We start from the raw sequence: 20,015 nt of genomic DNA, 5'->3' as shown, positions 1-20,015 counted from the left end.
GTTATCCATCCCAGGATACCCTTACCTCGACGACTGGCTCATAACAGGGGATTCTTACGAAACATGCTTCTCCAATACCCAAAAGACTGTAGACCTTTTCTTCCAACTGGGCTTCTCCATCAATGAAAAGAAGTCCAGCTTAGACCCCAGCCAAATCAAACAATTCCTAGGGGCTCTATTTCGAACAAAGGACGGCCTCATCTTCCCCTCCAACGAGAGGGTCCAAAACATGCTGTTTCAGATCCCCCATTATGTGGCAGGTCGAGAGGTGACGGTACGCAAAGCAACGCGCTTGCTAGGAATGATGGCGTCATGTATTTATTTGGTACCTCACGCGCGCCTGCGCATGCGCCCAATGCAAGAGTGGCTCAAAAGCCAGTGGTGTCAGGCCAGCGGACAATGGGACGATCTAGTGGTGGTCTCGCAGGCCTTGGTTCTCTCGCTACGGTGGTGGACAAAAGAAAACCTGTTATTAGGGAAAACTTTTGCCACACCCGCAGTGGAAGCCACTCTAACCACAGACGCATCCCTTACAGGATGGGGGGGCTCACCTATCCCATCAGACTGCTCACGGAGCGTGTACTCCGAGCTTAGCAACCAAGCATATAAACCTGCTGGAACTACTAGCGGTGTTCAAAGCACTGAAAGCCTTTCAGGAACACCTACAAGGAAAGACAGTGATGGTCCTCACAGACAGCACCACAGCCATGTGCTACCCCCACAAGCAAGGGGGCCACTCACTCTCCAGGACTGTCCAAGCTGTCCCAGAACATCTGGAAGTGGGCTCTCAAACACAACATGTTCCTACTATCACAACATGTACCAGCGGAACTCAATCTGCTAGCAGACGAACTCAGCAGAGACTTCCCCCTGCCCGTAGAGTACGAATGGCGGTTACAAGAAGACATCGTCTTTGACGTCTTCACACAGTGGGGTTTCCCAGAAATAGACCTGTTCGCAACTCTGGAAAACGCTCAATGCCAAGATTACGCCTCCAGGTACCCCCAGAACCAGTCCAAGGGGAACGGTCTATCGATTCCATGGTCAGGGAAATTTGTTTACGCTTTTCCCCCCGACTCCCCTTCTCAACAAGATAGTGCCTAAGTTGCACCAGGAACAAGTTACCATGATACTGGTGGCCCCTATGTGGGCCCGACAGCCATGGTTCGCTCAATTGTTGGAGATGTCTCTATCTCCTCCAGTGAAACTGCCCTGCCCGTACAACATGCTGTCACAAGACAGGGGCAGGACACTGCACCCATGCCCTCAAACCATGAACTTAGCAGCCTGGCTCCTGAGGTCATAGAATTTGGACATTTACAACTTCCACAGAGGTGCATGGACATCCTCAGAGAGGCCAGAAAGCCTAACACTCGTCACTGCTATTCTAGCAAATGGAAAAGATTTGTCATCTGGTGTAGAGGGAAGAGTATCAACCCCGTTGATTGCTCTCCCACACAAATTATTCTGTACCTGACCCATTTACTGGACGCGGGTTTAGTATTCAATTCTATTAAAGTACACCTGGCAGCGCTTTCTGCTTACACCACTTCACAACTCAAAGTATCGTGGTGGAAGATCCCAGTAATCAAAGCCTTCATGGAAGGGGTAAAGGGAATACACCCTCCAATAGCAAACCCAGCTCCCGGCTGGGATCTAAATGTGGTACTCACCAGGCTCATGGGGTCACCCTTTGAACCCATGCACAAGGCAACTCTTAAAGATCTCACTCTTAAGACTGCTTTCCTAATAGCTATTACCTCCATTAGGATAGTAAGTGACCCCTTTGTAACAGTTCACAAGGATAAAGTGGTTCTACGCACACACCCAAGGTTCGCACCGAAATTCATCTCCAAATTCCATGTCAACCAGTCTATAGAACTACCAACGTTCTTTCAAAATCCTTCAAATCTAGGAGAAAAAAGCCTGCATACACTTGATGTGCGCAGAGCTGTCATGTTTTACATGGAAAGAACTAGTCCACTGAGAAAGACTAATCAGTTCTTTGTCTCAGTGGCAGCAGGAAGAGAAGGAGATGCAGTTTCAAAATCCACTATATCTAGATGGATTGTACAATGCATCACTCTCTGTTACACTCTTGCTAAGAGAGAACTACCCTTCAAGCCAAGAGCACACTACTCGAGGCACTGGGGCATCCATAGCATTCATTGCAAATGTTCCCCTTGAGTCCATCTGCAAAGCGGCAACCTGGAGTTCTGTACACACCTTTACAAAACACTACTGTCTAGATGCCCAATCTAGATCTGATTCCCAGGTGGGACAAGCAGTATTAAGACATCTTTTCTCTACTGTTCCTTCTCACAACCCACCTCCAACTCCGGGTACTGCTCGCTAGTCTATGCACAGCATGTGATTCTAAGCAGATTAACAAACATCAGAAGACAATGCATTACTTACCGTAAAAGCATTTCTGATGGTTGTATCTGCTTAGATTCACATGCGCCCACCCTTCCTCCCCGCTCAGATGGAAGGAACATAGACATCGTTTTCTATATCTCTCTCTTTTCTGTACTCACTCACGTCTAGAAGGCTCCCTCAGGGCAGAAAAATACATACAGAGGGACCTCGACGCGTGAGGGATTATGGGTACAACGCACGTCACTATAGGGATAGTGTTACAGACACGCCTTGTCGACGTCCCCTTTTCGACTACGAAAAACAAAATGCAATACTCCGCAGTGACCACTGGATGTCGGACCTATGCACAGCATGTGAATCTAACCAGATACAACCATCAGAAATGCTTTTACGGTAAGTAATGCATTGTCATATACTTCTTTGAATGAATATTCCTTGAATACACTTTGACAAACTTATGATGATATATGCTGCAAAACGCACAGCCCTGAAGATGGTGCTTAGTTGCACCGAAATGCATTGGCGTAGGTACATTGAATAGACCTTTGTGTTAGACTTCTGTCTCATTACTCGCCACTTTTAAAAATATCAATACAGGAATGTGCATTAAACAGTTTCTGTACTTTTCATATGCTTCATTGGATTATGTTCTAATTAAGATAATAGTACATTTTTTTTACAAAGAAAGAATACATATGTAAAAGAATTCTAATAGCAAATAATTAATCAATCACTACAGCTCCTATTGGAGCCAACTAAGAGCGGCAGATCTAATGAGGTGGTTCAGCTTCATTTTTTTCGCTATGACTGTAATAGTATTACTATCTATGATGAAGGATTTGTGGTTCGGAGGGAGTTGTTGAGTTTTGGTTTATTGCCAATGAGGATAAGCTCGGTCTTACAGTCATTGAGACACAATTCCTTAGTTGCCATCCACGCCTGAATGGCCAGATAAATCTGGTTTAGATTTTTGGAATCAGTGTCATGGCATCCAGTGATGGGCATTAGTATTTGCGTATCATCCGTGTAATTTGTGTACTTGATACCCATGTTATCTAATTTAACAAACAGAATCTTGGTAAATGCATTGAAAAGTGTGGGCGATAAGCAGGAGCCTTGTGGTACACCACAAGTCACAGGGACTGGCGGGGCTGCCAAATTGTCGGAGAAGACCCTCATGGTGCGATTGGTGAGGAATGACTTAATCCAATTGATGAAATCTGCTGAGGGAGGTGTATTCTAGGTGCTGACAGAGGATGTCGTGATTAACTAAATGGAATGCTGCTGAGAGATCGAAGAGAAGGAGGATGCATAGTTCCCCCTTGTCTTTGTATTGATCCATTCGCGTTTTTAGATCTAGTAAGGCAGTCTCTGTTCCGAGACCAGGCCTGAAGCACGATTTGTTTTAGGCTCACGAGATTATTTTCTTCTAAATATTTTTGTATCTGCAGATAGGCTGCACGATCAAGTATTTTTAATAAGAATGGTACAGTGGTGATAGGGTGGAAGTTGGTGGGGATATTAGGGTCTAGTGTTGGTTTCTTGAGTAGAAGTAGAAATCCAGGCTGTTTTTAGGTCTCTGGGAACCGTGAAGTGGCAAAGGAGCTGTTGATAATGCTGGTGATGAAAGGTGTGAATTCTGAGGCACGTTCTTTTATCAGAGTTGCCGGGCAGATGCTACCTTTGCATCTAGATGGCTTTAAGCTCTTGATGATATTCATCGTGTCTAGGATTGAAAGTGGCGAGAAGGAGTATTTATTAGCCTCCATTAGGGAAGGTGGTGTTGGCCGAATTTGGGTGAGGCAGAGTTTAGGTTTTTTTTTTTCTATTTTGACTTGAAGCGAGGAGATTTTGTCGCTAATGTGTTTTTAATGTTGGAGCACCATTGCTCCTCTTTCACCGTATGGTCTGCGGTCGGTGCTGGAGATTCCAGGTCACGGAGGATGGTGAAGAGTTCTCTGGTATTGGATTGGGCATTAGCTATTCTTTGGTTATAGACTTCACTTTTCGCTAAGAGTATTTCTTTTTTGTAATTGTTGGCTGTCTGGAAAAGGCTTTTGTTTGCTGAGTTTGCCGATTATTTTCCGCAGATCTTTTAGAGGCACGCATACTTCTGAGTTCTGGGGTGAACCAGGAGTTTATGTATGCTGATCGTCTATTCTTTTTGTTTTTTAGGGGAGCAGCTTTATCAGTCACTTCTAACATGATTTGGTTGTAGTGACATACCAAGGTTGATGGGTCATTGTCTGGGTGCCGGGCGTTTAAGAAAGGCGTTAAGAGGGGTAACATTGTCTTTATTCGTATTTTTAAAGCTTCTAGACTGGGCACTGGATGCTGCGACAGCGTGGTTCAGACTTATAGAGTTGACGGTAGTGCTAAAGATTATGATATTGTGGTCTGACCAGGGCGTGGGGGAGTTGGATAGTATGTTGGTGGTGCAGTTGTCTGCTAGCCAGTCAAGGGTCTGTCCTTTTACGTGGGTAGGGGTCAGAATTCTGTGGGTGAATCCATGGGCTTCCATAGATTTGGATAGGTGATCTGCATGGATGTCGGAAGGGTCATTCAGGCCTAAATTAAAGTTGCCAATAATGATTACTTTAGAGTGAGGATTCAAGTTGTGAGTCAGGAGTGTTGAGTCAAGTTCAAAGGTGGAGATGATTCCAGGGGGCCTATAGATAATGTGAAGGGTGAGCGTACAGGTGGGTGTGAGAGCGATTTTTAAGGTGATGTCTTCTCCTGTGCTAATGGAGAGGTTATGGCATATCCTTATGTTAAAGGTGTCTTTAGCGAGTATGGCAATGCCGCCTCCTCTAGTGAAGTCCCTATCCTTTCTGAAGATGGTGTAGACCTCTGGGATAGCTAAGGATAGCTGTGGTCCTGAGACTGAGTGTAGCCAGGTTTCTGTGACTGCTAGAATGTCAAGGTCGTTGGATGTGATGGCATCAGCAATGTCCAGTGCGTATGCAGTGATAGATCTGGTGTTAATGAGTGCACCTTTTAGGATGGTGGCATTCATGCTAATAGGTGCCTTACTAGGGGCAGCTTTATGTGCTTTCGAGACATTTGGTGTATGTGTATGTGGACGTGGAGGAGTGATATTAGTGTTGGAGGAGTGTAGTTTACTTGGTCGCGGGCATGAATGAGCGGAGGGTCTATACGTTCTCTTAGATCCTCTGAGGGGGCATGAGAGTTGGGGGAGAGTTCGGTTTAGGGGGTCAGTGCGTAGATATTTTTGTGAGTGGAGGGTTCATGAAAATGGAACACTATTTGAAATTAACTTTTATTTTGGCATGCAAATTTGAATGGTGTAACTTTCGATTAAATAGCATTTTCATGTGTTTTGAAATTTTATCTTCAGAGGCTGCCTGTGGGCGAGATGTCAGAAACCGGCCTCGCTTTAGAAGAATGGTTGCCTTCCGATTGGATTACAGATACTGTTCCTAGACGCTGTCCTTTTGTGCCACAAATGGGTGATGAGGTATGTTATCTTATTTGCTTTCCTCCTTGTGTGTCTTTCTCATCATTGTTACTGGTGCTTGTTGGGAGATTTGTCCTTTTTATGCTTCATCCCCTCTGCTAGGGAGACCTCCAGCACCTTTTGCTGCACTTCTTGACCTTTTTCTTTCAATACTGAATGAGTGGATCCTCTTTCCACTCATTCATTATTGTGAGTGTTAGAGAGAATTTTAATTTCTGTGGAAATTCCATTTAAGCTTGGAGACCCCCAGCTCTTTTGCTGGAATTTTTACTCCTGAGTGAGTGAGACTTTTTTTTTCTCACTCTCTCGTGTTTTCCTGACTATGATTTTCTGTGTTTCTTACTGTTTTATGGGGTCTGGTAAACTCCATAGGCATCTGCTTTTTGCATTGTGACACACACAGCACCTTTTGTGCAGTGCCACTTGTATGTCCCCAGGACTTCTCTTAATGTTTAACAACATTTTCTTGGGTGAACTACTGTTCCCAAGAATAGTAAGATGACACCTGTCTTACTTACCTTTTCCTTTGTGGGTCCAGCACACACCAACCCCCCTATGTGGCGTGCTGGGGGGGGTTACATAGTAACTAATTTAACCCATTCCTCATGTAACATTTTGTTACACTAACTCAATTGAATGGCTGGTGGCAGTGGTTTCCTTTTTACTACCTGATTACCTTTCTCTGCAGGCTGATGCCTCAGCTGCAGTACAGCACCCAAGGGTGACAATTTTTACAAAATGCCCTCAGTCTTCTTTTTTCACCATTTCTTTTCAGTTAGTTTCTTCTGGGCTTTTACTCAGTTGTTTGAATCAGGTTTGAGTCCTTCGTGCGTTTTGCCTTTGGCAGGCTTCAGCCCTGAAGCACGCCCAGGCTCCAGTGTGTCTGGAAAGGCAGGAAGTGAGGGAGGGTCCTGAAACTTCCCTGTCCTTTGTCTCTAGGTGTGCTGGAGTGAAACCAGTTCCAATTGGCCGGCTGCCTGGCCTGGAGGACGGCCACCCTGCTGTGTGATTGACAGCATAGGGCTGTGAATGATTGGGAACTTGCATAAAAGTGAGGTTGTTGGGACTAGAAGCAGTCGACCAGTGGAGGACAACATTCGAAGCAGAAGACTAGAGAAGATGCCAACAGCACCCTTGTGCACTGCAGAGTGCCCAGTGAAACCCTGCAGCTGTGCTGACCCCGTTTCCGAATAGACAGGTAAGACCCGTCCTTCCTTAGGCTGGTGGGACCAGCTAGCCTCAAGACAAACTCTATTTTGCCGCAACCCCCGACTTGCTGCCAGTCCAGGACCGAGGAATCAAGAATTTTCCAACCGGAGCTGTTCGTTCTTTGGTGCTGAGAAAAAGGTGCCAAAACCACAAAAAGCCACTGAATCCCGAGGAAACCATTGCTGCTGAGTCCCTCTCTCAAGTGCCCGCCAGATGTCCTCCCTTTCGTCACCACCACCAAGAACCAGGAACAAGGGTCTGCTGCACTGCAACCCGAAGGCATTAAGCTGGAACAACTTCTTCAATTCAGAGGTGTACTGTGGGGCGTGGAGTACATTATCCCTTTGTCATTTGGGGTACTTCCTACCTTGGAGAGTGCTATTTAACCCTACTGTGAGTTGACCACAACTCGCTTGCACTGGCCTTTCAGCTTGTGCTACTTCAAGGTGACTCCTCCTGAGTTGCTGTGATTTCTTTTTGAACTACTGACTATTTAAGAACCTTTTTCTAAAAAGAGCATTCAAACTTTGACTTTACCCATTGACTTTGGCTGTCCTGGCTCCCTAAAGGCCTCCTTCTGAACCTATTGGCTTTGGCAGTGCTCGTTCGCTTACAGGTTTTAATTGTTGAACACTTTTACCGCTGGGATAAGAGACTGCTTGCTTCCCTTTGGTACAATATAATTGTTTTGATAGAATACCAGTCTGTTCTGATCTAACACTAACCTTTCCCTCCTTAACTCAATACTGAAAAGGTGATACAAAATAAGTGTTATACTGACCTCAAATGACGTGTCCCTTGGTGCTGGAAAATGTGTAACATATTAATGAATTACTCACCTGCTTTATTGTTAACGTTTTGAATTGAATCCTAACTTGGGACTAATGTTACTGCTAGTTACAGCTTTTTAAAGAATGCTTTAAATATCGAGAATAAATTAATACATATTTATTATTTAACATTAAGTATGTGGGTTTACTTGGATACCTGTGTTTACTGATTCCATTGTACAGCTCTACAGCTCACATTGCTCCTCTTAAGATAAGCCGGGCTGCTCAGTCAGACTACCAACTTGTGTACTACAGGCCTATGTTAAAATGTGGGTTACCTTATACCAAGATATGTGTCTTGTTTAGTCCCACACCAGTCAGACTGCACTAATTCTTACCCAACAGTGGGCTCTGTCTTTTGGAACTCTATTCTTTGTATTCTACAGAGTCTGTCTGCTCCTTAGCTCTTAAAGGAATCTGTGTTTTTACTACTGCAGCACACAACTCCTTATGGGCAGTGTTGCTTGGGACCCTTGGGGTCCTCCTTTAAGATCCCTTTCCTATATCCCCGAGTAACTACAGTTCTCAAGAGTAGAGAGATAAATATTTCTCTTTACTTCCTTCCATGTTTTTGGATCCCCAAACGTTTTGCTTTTATTTTTTATGTACTTTTGACAATGGAGTAAAGCCTTAAGCTTCACTACACTGTATTTTGCTCATCTGTATTGGGGAAACAGACATGGCCTTCAGGCTGTCAGTACTGGGAAACATTGTTTCCCTTAGTTTAGTTACTTTGTTACTGCTTTTAGTAACTTGTTATTACTGTGGTTACTTTTATCATTGTGGTTACTTTTATCATTGTAAAATGCTTCTTACAATGCAGTACACTTTTTTGTTTTTGCCTAGACTAACACTCGGAGGATTTTTGGTTACTCTAGCTGTGCTAAATGGGCAAGCTGTTGGCAGCAGTGACTTTTTACCATTTTTTGGTGCTATTTGTACTCTTACGTCCCGTCCCCTTTCCTCCATACTGTATGGGCGTCCCTTCCAAGGGATGGGAGATGGAACCTTTTTCACCAGAAAAAATCTTCCCCTTTAAATTTAGAGGCGCGCAGGGGTGCGGCCCAGGGAGCATGTGCTGCCCTGACTCCGCCCTCCGCCCTCCAGCACCACACCTCAGTCCCCTTTTCCGCATCGATGTGAACAGGCCGAATTCACCAGTGCTCCTGGGTTTGGCTTCGGCCATATAATGCCACACACGCATATTTCTTCTCTTGTCTTTCTTTTTTGTCTTTTCTATCATTCAGGTACTCGGTCCTCAGGCATCACACTCCTCCCCGGAGCATGTCGACTTCTACAGGATTCAGCAGGTGGCCATTCCCAACTTCAGAACCCCACACCCTCTGCCTACGTTGCCTTGGCCCAGACCACGGTTGGCAATCATGTTCGGCGTGTGGCTCGCTGTCCTCGAAGGTGCTGAAGAACAGTCTAGCCAGGTGGCAGGAGCTCTTCCAGAGGTCGCCTCCAAAGGATCTCAAGAATTTTGTGAAGCATCGAGCCAGGCCCAAGGTAGGGCCTATATTCGAGGGGATTGGGTCCTCCGACGTATTCCATATCTATGACAGTAATCACCACAGCTGTGCTGCTTCGGAAACTTTTTCGGCGTCTGCGTCCTGCGTCGATGACGTCGATGCGCCGCCGTCGAGGACCTCCTCCGACGTCCGACGTCATCCGATGTGATAAGTAGGACGCACGACGCCAGTAGCCTCAGTTCCGTTTTTTCCGCGAACGTGTTGCTTCGTGTTTCTCGGTTCTAGCCTCGACTCTTTGGAGTTCTGTTCTTTCTGGTTCTTCGAGCCTGTTCGTTTGTGAATATTCCTTCGCAGCGATGTCTTCCACTTCGTCTTCAACCCCGCGTCCGGGCTTCAAGAAGTGCGGAGTGTGTGGGTCCAAGATGTCGGTGACTGACTCGCACGACGCCTGCCTCTGGTGCCTCGGGGAGGCCCACGACACGGATGACTGTGTCGACTGCCTGTCGCTCACTTCCAAGGCCTTACGCGAACGTAAGAAGAAATTGTCGGTAGGTCGGGTGTCCAAGCCCCGGAAGTCGAAGTCGGCGGGGCTTTCGACGGATGATTCGAGGGGTGACTCTCCGCGTCATCGTCGGAGGTCTCGTCGGTCTTCTTCTAGGAGTCGGTCTCGCCACTCCTCTGCCTCTTCGAGGCGTTCTCGGAAGCGCCGTCCCCGGTCGCCTTCCAGGTCCTCTTCCGAGGACTCTGCCCGGCACGTCGGTTATCCCACCAGCCGTGCGACGCCGGAGGAATGGGCTTCCTTCGGGAAGAAAATGTTGGCGATTCTTGAGTCGCAGGGTACTCAACCGTCCGCGCCCCCGAGTGGGGTCGGCCGTGTGAGGTCGAGAGACGCCGCTCGCAAGAGTGGTCGGCACGAGTCACGGGAGAGGTCCCGTTCGGACAAGGAGGCTCGTTCTCGCCGTACCCGTTCCAGGTCCCGGTCCTCGACGCGATCGAGACCGTGTGCACCTGTGATGTCTTCGAGGAAGACATCGACGTCTGAGGCGTCGAGGGCGTCGACAGGCTTTCTCGAAGCTCCGGCTCCGAGGAGGTCGTCGAAGCCGTCGACGTTCAGGTCGTCGAGGGACACGCTCGGGGCTCCGGCTTCGAGGGCTGTGTCGACGCCGCCGATATTGGAGGCGCTGCATCTGACGTCGACGCCGATTTCCTCGACGTCGACGCCGATCCTCTCGGCGCCATTGCCGGTTTTCTCGACGGCGGCGCCGATTCGCTCGACGCCATCGACGCCTTTCGTGTCGGAGGTGCCCCGTGTCTCGGGTGTACCCCCTAGGAAGGCTCTGGCTAAGAGCAGGCACTCTCAGGTGCCTTTCCACCACTTGGATTATATTTCGGAGGCGGATGAGGATTCGGTTGGCCTGGTTCCTGGTCAGGTGCCGGATGACATTGTCTCGGGCCATAGTCAATTTGACGAATTGAGGCAGTCGCTGCATGATGCTAGTGGTCTGGACACCTCTCCGGAGGTGGAATTTGGTCGGCCTGAGCCTGGCTCCCATGCCGCTTCCTCATACCGGCGCCTTATGGCTAGGGTGTCTGAGTATCTGGGATGGTCTGCTCCCCCAGGGGAGTTTGTGCAGGATGATCTGACGGACATCCTTGATGTTGGTCCCCCATCTGACCCGGTTCTGCCATTCCATATGGCTTTACAGCGTAGGGTGGCGGCGGCTTGGACTGCTCCGGAGAGTCTCCCGGCAGTGGGCAGATCCTTGTCGCGGAAATACCGTCCAGCCAGTGGCGACCCCTGCTACTTGACCAGGCACCCCACTCCGGAAAGTTTGGTGGTGCAGGCGGCCACGGCCCCGGCAAAGCAGGCGTCGTACCCTACCATCCCTCCTGATAGGGACGACAAACGTTTTGATGGCTGGGCGAAGAAGGTGTTTTCTTCTGGTGGTATGGCGCTTCAGGCGGCCAACTCCATTTGTGCCTTGTCACGTTTCACGCACACTCTGTGGAACTGTGTTGCGTTAGCGGCTGAACATATTCCCGAAGGGGACGAACGGGATGGTTTCCTTGCTTTGGTCCAGGATGGTAAGGAGGCCATGTGTGAGTCCGTTCAGTCGGGTTTGGACTTAGCTGAATGCGTCAGTAGGTCCATGGCGGCGAGCACCGTGATACGCAGGTTTGCGTGGTTGCGGAAGTCGGGGTTTGCTCCTGATGTGCAGTCCCGGCTCCTCAACATGCCCTTTGATGGTGAACATCTTTTTGGCAGCAAGGCTGACGAGAGCCTTGAGAGGTTGCAGACCTCAAAAGCTGCAGCGAAGTCGTTGGGCGCTGCAGTTCGCCAACCTCCGCCTTTTCGTCCTAGGGGACAGCAGTGGAGGGGTGGCTCCTTTCGCTATTACTCGTCCTTTGGTAGAGCGAGAGGAGCTGGCAGTCAAAGGGGCCAACGCAGGGCTACCAGAGGTGGACGACAGGGTACCCGTGGTGCCAAGGCCGCTCGGGCAGTTGCCTCTTTGCCCTCAGGTAACGCCGCAGCCGCTCCTACTCAGTCATGAGGCCTTGTCCCATGGTTCGCCGGTTGGGGGAAGGCTGGCGCAGCATCTTGTAGAGTGGCGTGCCATTACTTCGGATGTGTGGGTTCTGGAGATCATAACCCACGGCTACTGTCTTCCCTTTCGGCACAGGCCTCGCGACAATCCACCGGGGAACCTCTCTTTGAAGTGTCCGGATCCGCTCCTTGCGCAGGAAATTCAAGCCCTGCTGGAGAAAGGCGCCATAGAACTGGTGCCTGTAGCGGAGAGGAACAAGGGATGGTATTCCCCTTATTTTTTGATTTCCAAGAAAGACGGGGGATTGAGACCCATCATGGACTTGCGCGGTTTGAACAAACTCCTCAGGAAGGACAAGTTCAAGATGGTTACTCTCTCTCAAGTCCTCCAGGCCCTTCAGCTTCAGGACTGGTTGGTGTCACTCGACCTCAAGGATGCTTACTTCCATGTGCCGATCCATCCCAAGCACAAGAAGTACCTGAGGTTCGCGGTTGGCGACTCACACTTTCAGTTTCGGGTCCTGCCGTTCGGTTTGACCTCCGCCCCGAGGGTTTTCACCAAGCTCATGGTGGTGGTGGCAGCGCATCTCAGGCAAGGGGGGATTCACGTCTACCCCTACCTGGACGATTGGTTGATCAGGGGGAGCTCTCCCGAGCAGGTCCTGGATCATCTGTCCGTCGCCTGCCACTCCCTTCACAGGCTGGGCTTCTCCCTCAATTTAAAGAAGTCCCATTTGACGCCAACGCAGAGGCTCCAGTACATCGGAGCAGTGCTCGACACTTCCCTGGGGCAGTGTTTTCCTCCCCAGGTGAGGGCTCTTCACATTCAGCAGATGGTGCGCAAGTTTCAGCATGCCCAGACGCTCCCAGCGTTCGAGTTCTTGAGGTTGCTCGGCCTCATGGCATCCTGCATTCTTCTGGTGCCAGAGGCTCGCCTGCGAATGAGATCTTTGCAGTGGGCACTCAAGATGCAATGGTCGCAGTCCTCCGGCAGGATGTCGGACCCGATTCAGGTGCCGCCCTCGGTCGCCCGGGACCTTCTGTGGTGGGCCGTCGAAGGCAACTTGATGAAGGGGGCTCCGTTTTGGCTTCCCTGGCCGGAGGTGACGATCGTGTCGGATGCATCCCTCACGGGATGGGGAGCTCATGCCAACGGGCTGACGGTTTGCGGTCGTTGGTCTCCGTCGGAGTCCAGACTCCATATCAATCTGTTGGAGCTGAGGGCCGTCAGGCTAGCCCTGAGGGCTTTTCTGCCGACTGTGCGAGGGAAGAATGTCCTGATCCTGACGGACAACACAGTGGCCATGCACTACCTCAACAAAAAGGGGGGGGCAGGGTCACTTCCTCTGTGCAGGGAGGCGATGCAGCTCGAGTTCTGGGCCATCCAGCAGGAAGTTTCGATCTCGGCAGTTCATCTGGCCGGAGTCGAGAACGTGACGGCGGACGCTCTGAGCAGGCAGTGCACGATCTCTCACGAGTGGGAGTTGGCTCAGGAGATTCTCCTGGAGATCTTCGCCCTTTGGGGGACCCCTCAAGTGGATCTCTTTGCCTCCAGTGTCAACCGGAAGTGCGAAAGGTTTTGCTCGCGGGAATTTCCTCCAAAAGGAGCCTTAGGAGACGCGTTCGTGGTGGAGTGGTCGTTCCCGCTGCTGTACGCGTTTCCTCCGGTCCCCGTCATCCCGCAAGTGCTGCGGAGGTTACGGAAGTTCGGTTCCCGGATGATCCTCATTGCTCCGGCGTGGGCTCGGAGGACGTGGTACCCGGACCTTCTCGACTTGTCCATCTGCCCTCCACGTCGTCTTCCCTACCGAGACGATCTGCTCTCACGGGAGGGGGGTCAGGTTCTCCATCCAGAGGTCGGATCCCTCAACCTTCACGCTTGGCTTCTGAAAGGTTGAGGTATAAGGATTGGGACCTCCCTGAAGACGTGATGGAGGTGTTGCTTTCGGCCCGAAGGCCCGCAACTAAGTCTCTGTACCGTTGCCGTTGGCGTAAGTTCTGCGACTGGTGCAGAGTTCAGTATGTGGATCCTTTTGCATGTGACATCCCCATGGTTCTGTCCTTTTTGCTTTCTTTGGCCCACAGGGGCTTGCAAGTGGGTACCGTTAAGGGTTACCTGGCGGCGCTGTCCATCTTTAAGCGCTCATCTGAAGAATGTTCTTACTTTAAAATCCCTTTAATTTCACAGTTTCTGAAAGGGCTCACTAATGTGTTCCCTCCGTCGCCTTTCCTGGTGCCCGGTTGGGATTTGAACCTTGTTCTTAGGTTTCTTATGGGTGCTCCGTTTGAGCCGTTACATTCTTGCCCTTTGAGGCTGTTGACTTTGAAAACTGTGTTTTTAGTTGCGGTTACTTCCGCTCGCAGAGTGAGTGAGTTACAGGCACTTTCTGTTAAGCCACCCTTCACTGTATTTCACAAGGACAGGGTTGTCCTTCGAGTTCGTCCTTCTTTTCTTCCGAAGGTAGTGACGGAATTTCATTTGGCCCAGAAGATTGTTCTTCCGGCATTCTATCCTCCTCCGCATCCTGGTAAGGAAGAGGAGAGGCTCCATAGGCTTGATCCTAGGAGAGCTTTGAGCTTTTATGTTTCTCGCATGTCCCGGGTCAGAGTGGACGATCAACTCTTTATTGGTTACGCTGGTAAGCGCTTGGGGCAAGCTGTGACGAAACAGACTTTGTCCCGCTGGATTATTTTGGCCATCTCGGAGTGTTACCGCTTGGCGGGCAAGGACCCTCCGGCTGGCTTGCGGGCCCATTCTACCAGGGGCTTGGCTGCATCTACTGCCCTGCAGAGGGGTGTTCCTATTCGCAACATCTGTGATGCTGCCACCTGGGCTTCAGTGCATACATTTGTGCGGCATTATTCCCTCGATTCCATCAGAGGGCAGGATCTGGCCTTTGGCAAGGCGGTCCTTTGCTCTGCTATTTGATTGGCTATTCTAAATTTTGTTTCTAAATTCTTTCCCTCCTCCTTGATTTGGTACTGCTTTGGGAGTCTGTCATAGATATGGAATACGTCGGAGGACCCAATCCCCTCGAAGAACAAGTTACTTTCTTACCTGGTAACGTTCTTTCGATGGGATGGTCCGACGACGTATTCCATATCGCTCCCGCCCTGCCTTCCCCGCTGCAGAATTTCTGTTGCGTTTGCAGCTTACGTTCCGCAAGGCTTTGTGTCGGACTGGCAGTTGACTATTGTCACACGTTCTGGGGGAAAAAACTACAACTGAGGCTACTGGCGTCGTGCGTCCTACTTATCACATCGGATGACGTCGGACGTCGGAGGAGGTCCTCGACGGCGGCGCATCGACGTCATCGACGCAGGACGCAGACGCCGAAAAAGTTTCCGAAGCAGCACAGCTGTGGTGATTACTGTCATAGATATGGAATACGTCGTCGGACCATCCCATCGAAAGAACGTTACCAGGTAAGAAAGTAACTTGTTCTTCTCCATCGCACCCCGCAAGGGTGACTCCTTCCCAGGGACTCTCGTGTGCGGGAGGGACCGGTCAGGTCCTTCTACCGGCACATGCACTGAGACTGCTTCAGCTACCGGCCTTTGGGTCGAGGGATCCTCAGATCCTCCCGATCGCAGTGTTGAGGGACCGGAAGGTTCTTTTACTGGGTCTACACCCAAGGGGCTACACCATAACACTGGCAATACGTCTGAGGGGCTATGCGCTAATACCGGCAATATGTCAAGGGGGGGGTCCTAAACGCAGCTCTAACGGCCCCCGGGTCGAGGATGTCACACCTACCGGGCCTGGGCCTGAGGAGCAGGGTAGGCCTCGTGATCCGATCCACAAGCAAGAGTCTTGGATGAGGCCTGGCCCAGTGGGCTGAGCACCATGTCGCAGGCATGTGGCAGGCAACTCGACAAAATGGCCACCATGCCAGAAAGAGGCACCCGTCTGACGCCATTCCAGGAATTCCACGAAGAACGAGTGTCGAGGTGGGACTGGCCTCAACCAGGTATGTGGCCTACAGTATATCCCTCAGTTGCGCAGGGCGGCTTTCCTTGGCGTCCATATGGACAGGTTTCGCAGCGGCTCCAGCAGCTCCCCGCTACCCTGTCGGCACCCCCTGCCACCTCTTTGGCCAGTGAGGAGGTGCTATTCGAGAAGTTCCTCGGCCTCATGAAATCCCCTCAGATGGAGGCTATCATCAAGGACGCCATCAGGGAAGTAATTCCTGCCATGCTAGCGCACCACAGACGCCTTCATCGGCTCCACAGCCCGCTCCGCAACCTCCGGTTGCAGTCTCAGTACCCCAGCCTCCGGCACCATCTACTCCTCCTCCACAGGATCCTCCATACCCACAGGATACGGACGAGGAGGGGGACCTAGCCACTCCATCCTCAGCCAGGGCCTTCCACAAAAGTCTTGCTGGGCCGGCGGAGTATCTGGGCCTCCCCCAGCCAATGGTCGAGCGGCTGAAGTCCTCACACAACACCCCTCTGCCAAATCGGTGATTCCAGTGTAAACAGATGTAGTCTCCCTGGCCAAGAAGGGCTGGCTCAAACCCCATTCAGCCCAGCCTGTCAATCGACGCCTGGACGCCAAGTACAGGCAGATGGAAGGGGATACACTCTTGCTTTTGGCCCATCCTCAGCCACACTCCTCTGTGATCGCTGCAGCATCACTATACTCCAAGCCTCAGTCGTTCTCAGCCTCCTCCTCTGAGGCGCTGCTAGGCAAGGAGGAGATGATCTTGGAGCTGTATGGCAAGAAACTCTATTCCAACGCCTCTTTACATCTACATCAGGCCAATGCTGGCGCCATGCTGGCAGCCACCAACCAAAGATTATGGCGGGAAATCGCAGACTTCCTACCGGAACTCCCCACCCTGAGCCAATCCTGCTTTAAGGTGGGGCTAGCTGAGGCCAAGCTGGTTGCGCATGACCTCATGGAATCCACAGTGGCCCATATTGATACCTGAGGCTGTGCCATCTGTTATGCCACAAACATGAGAAGGACAGCCTGGCTCCGGGCAACAAAATTCAACCTGGATATCCAGGAACGCATTCTAGATCTACCATTCGGGGGGGGGGGGCTTTTCCACTCCTCTATGACGAAGAGCTGGACAAGAAGAACAGTTCTCAAACAGCGAAGTCTTTGTCCATCCTTACAAAGACCACACCCAAATCGTACACTCAATCTCAGCAGCGCTCAGAAAGAGGTCGTACATACGGAGGGTTCTGCAGCTTCCAGGAATGCAGATCCAGGCAGCCGGATCGCTCGCCGTCTCAGAACCGGCACAAGCAACAAAAAGGGGGTGGGGCAGTAAGGGCTTTTTCCAGTCCCTCTCCTCCGCAACCTTCTCCAAGGGAAAGAAGACAGTATACACCCCTTCGGGTCCACGTGTCTCCGGTGGGGGGCAGGCTTGCTCTCCATGCACATTTCTGGCGCCAGAATTTCGTGGACCCCTGGATTCTCTCCGTAGTATCCACGGGGTACATTTTTCCTATCCCAGCCTCTCCTCCCTCAACCCCTCCACTCCCACAGGGTGCGACAGCAACTCTTTTAGCGGAGATACGGTCGCTCGTAGAGAGACAGGCAGTGGAGGAAGTCCCAGCCTCCCAATGAGGCTTTGGCTTTTATGCCAGGATTTTCGCCATTCAGGAGAAGAACCAGGCAGGCCTGAGAGTTGTGCTTGACCTTTTCACCCTCAAACTCTCCTTACCCCTGCAAATATTCAAGATGATTACGCCAGCCTTTACAGCGGAGACATTGGACAGGGGAGACTGGATGTGCTCCCTCCATCTGAAGGATGCGTACCTACACGTCCCGATTTGGCAGCCCCATCGTTTTTTCCTACGGTTCAGGATCATGGGCTTCCATTTTCAATACAAGGTCCTTCCTTTTGGCCTCAACTCGGCCCCCAGGGTCTTTACCAGGCTCATGAAGGTGGTGGTGGCCCTCCTCAGAGCGCAGGGCCTCCACATCTAACCATACCTCGACGACTGGCTCTTCGGGGCTACATCTCGGAAGCGGTTCACCACTCTTCCCGTGCCCTTATGAACACACTGCATGATCTGGGCATCTCGCTCGATCTCAGGAAGTCACAGCTGCAGTCCATGCAAACTCTGACATTCTTGGGCCTCATCTGGGACACGTGCTGCGAGAAGGTATTTCCGTCGGAGGACAAAAGCTTGGCCATCAAGAGAGCCACCGCCCACTTCCTCAGCAGAGTGGTGACCTCGGCCTGGTGGTGCCAACACCTCCTAGGTCTACTCGCAGTGGTCTTGTTGGCAGTTCCACACACAAGACTAAGGATGAGGACTATACAGCTGCACTTCGCGGCCTCATGGAACAAGGAGCGGGATCTCAATCCGAGATAATCAACGTTCCTCCATCTCTCCACCCGGACCTCACTTGGTGGTCCAGAAACCCCAACCTACGGACGGGGAGCCTCTCTGGAGGACCTCTCCGTGCACGGCACCTGGACTCGTCAGGAGCAGAAATACCACATCAATTGGCTAGCGGTGAACGCCATCTGGCTGGTGCTCTGGGCATTCCTTCCATTTCTCAGGGGCAAGGTTGTCCTCATCCAGACGGACAACTCGACAAGCATGTATGTTACGCTCACCTGGTATCCACAGGGACGCCACCTAGCCGGGTTACTCGCTGGTATGCTTCTCAGCTTTGCTCTGATGTGGTCTGCGGGGAAGGTTCTGCCTGAAAATACAGGAGGACTGTGTTCAAGACCGACCGACTGGGGTAAGTAGCCTCCCTCCACCCCCATATGATTTCAGTCCCTCTGGCGCCCTCTCCTCACCTTGTGGTAGAATTAGGCGTGCTCTCCATCCTGCCTTCTTTGCAGGGGCGCGTTTTCTTTCATGGGCGAGTGCGGTCCAGTTACTTCACTGACGCCGGCCCGTTTGATATTGTTCAGGTAGGTCTTATTGCTGTTCTTTTGTTTTGTTGCTATCCTGCATGCCTTTCTTTGTTTAAAATGTCTTTTTTTCTCCCTTAGGTATGCAGAGCTTCAGCGCAGCGAACTGGCTATGGTGGAGCCCCGCTGGTAAATGATGGCGCATTAAGAGTGCTATGATGCGGTAAGTAAGCGCTATGCGCAGCGCTGCAAAGTCTTGCCTTTGCTAACCTGTGTTTTCCTTCCTTGTAGGTCACGGTGTTCTTCAGCGCGAGTAGAATGTCCGATGTGGTGCCAGCTGAGAGGCGACCAGCCAGGTAAGTCTTTTGAGCAGTTCGTAATTTGTCAATGTCTCTACTGCTTTCTTTAATGTTGCCTCTATCTTCCTCTTTCAGGTTGTTCTGTCCGGGAGGCGTGCAGATTCGAGGAAGATGTTCTCAGTAGCTGCAAGTGTTTAAAGATGAAAACTGCAGGTAAGATGCTGCTGCTAATGATGATCCTTTTGTCTCCTTGCAGGTTCTGCTTCTCCGAGGTTCGAGGGAATAGCTGGACACGGTGCGCATCACGTTGCAAGCTGCAAAGTAACGTGAAGCGTGTTGTCTTGATCGGGTGTGGTTTAAATAGCCGGAACCAAAAAAGGCTAGATAACATATCTAGTCAAACAGCCGCTCTCCGTACATACCCTGTACGGGTGATATAGTTTAAACTTAGATTGAAATGTAAGTACTTTTCTTCTTATGCATAAGTTCAAAGAAGAGACACTTGATTGAAAGTAGTGGTGAGAGTAATATGTTTATCAAAAACATATATTTCGAACACTGAAGAAAAGGAAAAAGTCACTAATTCTGTCTTAGTGAGGATACAGCTGCCACTTCTCATATTTTAAATAGACTTTGTGTACCAATGCATTTCGGAGCAAATAGCTCCTTCATCAGGGTGAGTCTAATCTAATAACATAGAATAAGAATGTATATCGCATAACATATGAAATAACGTAAAAAATAGCGCAATATGCAATCATAAATCACAATAGAAAAGGTAATAAATTAGAAATCACATACCAGAAAGTAGATGAGGGTTCAGGTCAAAGTAAAACATGTAATAAAATAAAGTAGACAAAACCGAGAGTTAATAAGTGCAAGTAGCGAGGGAATTAGACCATGTGAATGGAGAGAAAAACAATGTAAATGGACTCACGAGAAGTGTTTGGCCTCGTAGAAACAAAAACTA

At 50.3% G+C, this 20,015-nt stretch overlaps 1 protein-coding gene across 2 annotated transcripts in view; it reads left to right on the top strand.

The window, feature by feature from the left end:
• Positions 1-20,015, top strand: part of PHIP (pleckstrin homology domain interacting protein) — a 2,101,228-nt gene that overhangs the window by 1,136,428 nt on the left and 944,785 nt on the right. For both annotated transcript variants that reach the window (XM_069606291.1, XM_069606290.1), the window contains exon 24: positions 5,738-5,857. In XM_069606291.1, the coding sequence (XP_069462392.1) occupies positions 5,738-5,857 (120 nt within the window). The remainder of the gene's footprint in view (positions 1-5,737; positions 5,858-20,015) is intronic.

This window comes from Ambystoma mexicanum, chromosome 4p (genome assembly GCF_040938575.1).
Source record: "Ambystoma mexicanum isolate Mex_15411 chromosome 4p, UKY_AmexF1_1, whole genome shotgun sequence".
NCBI classification, from domain to species: Eukaryota; Metazoa; Chordata; class Amphibia; order Caudata; family Ambystomatidae; genus Ambystoma; species Ambystoma mexicanum.
The sequence above is the reverse complement of the archived record's forward strand: the minus strand, read 5'-3'. Positions and strand labels throughout refer to the sequence as shown.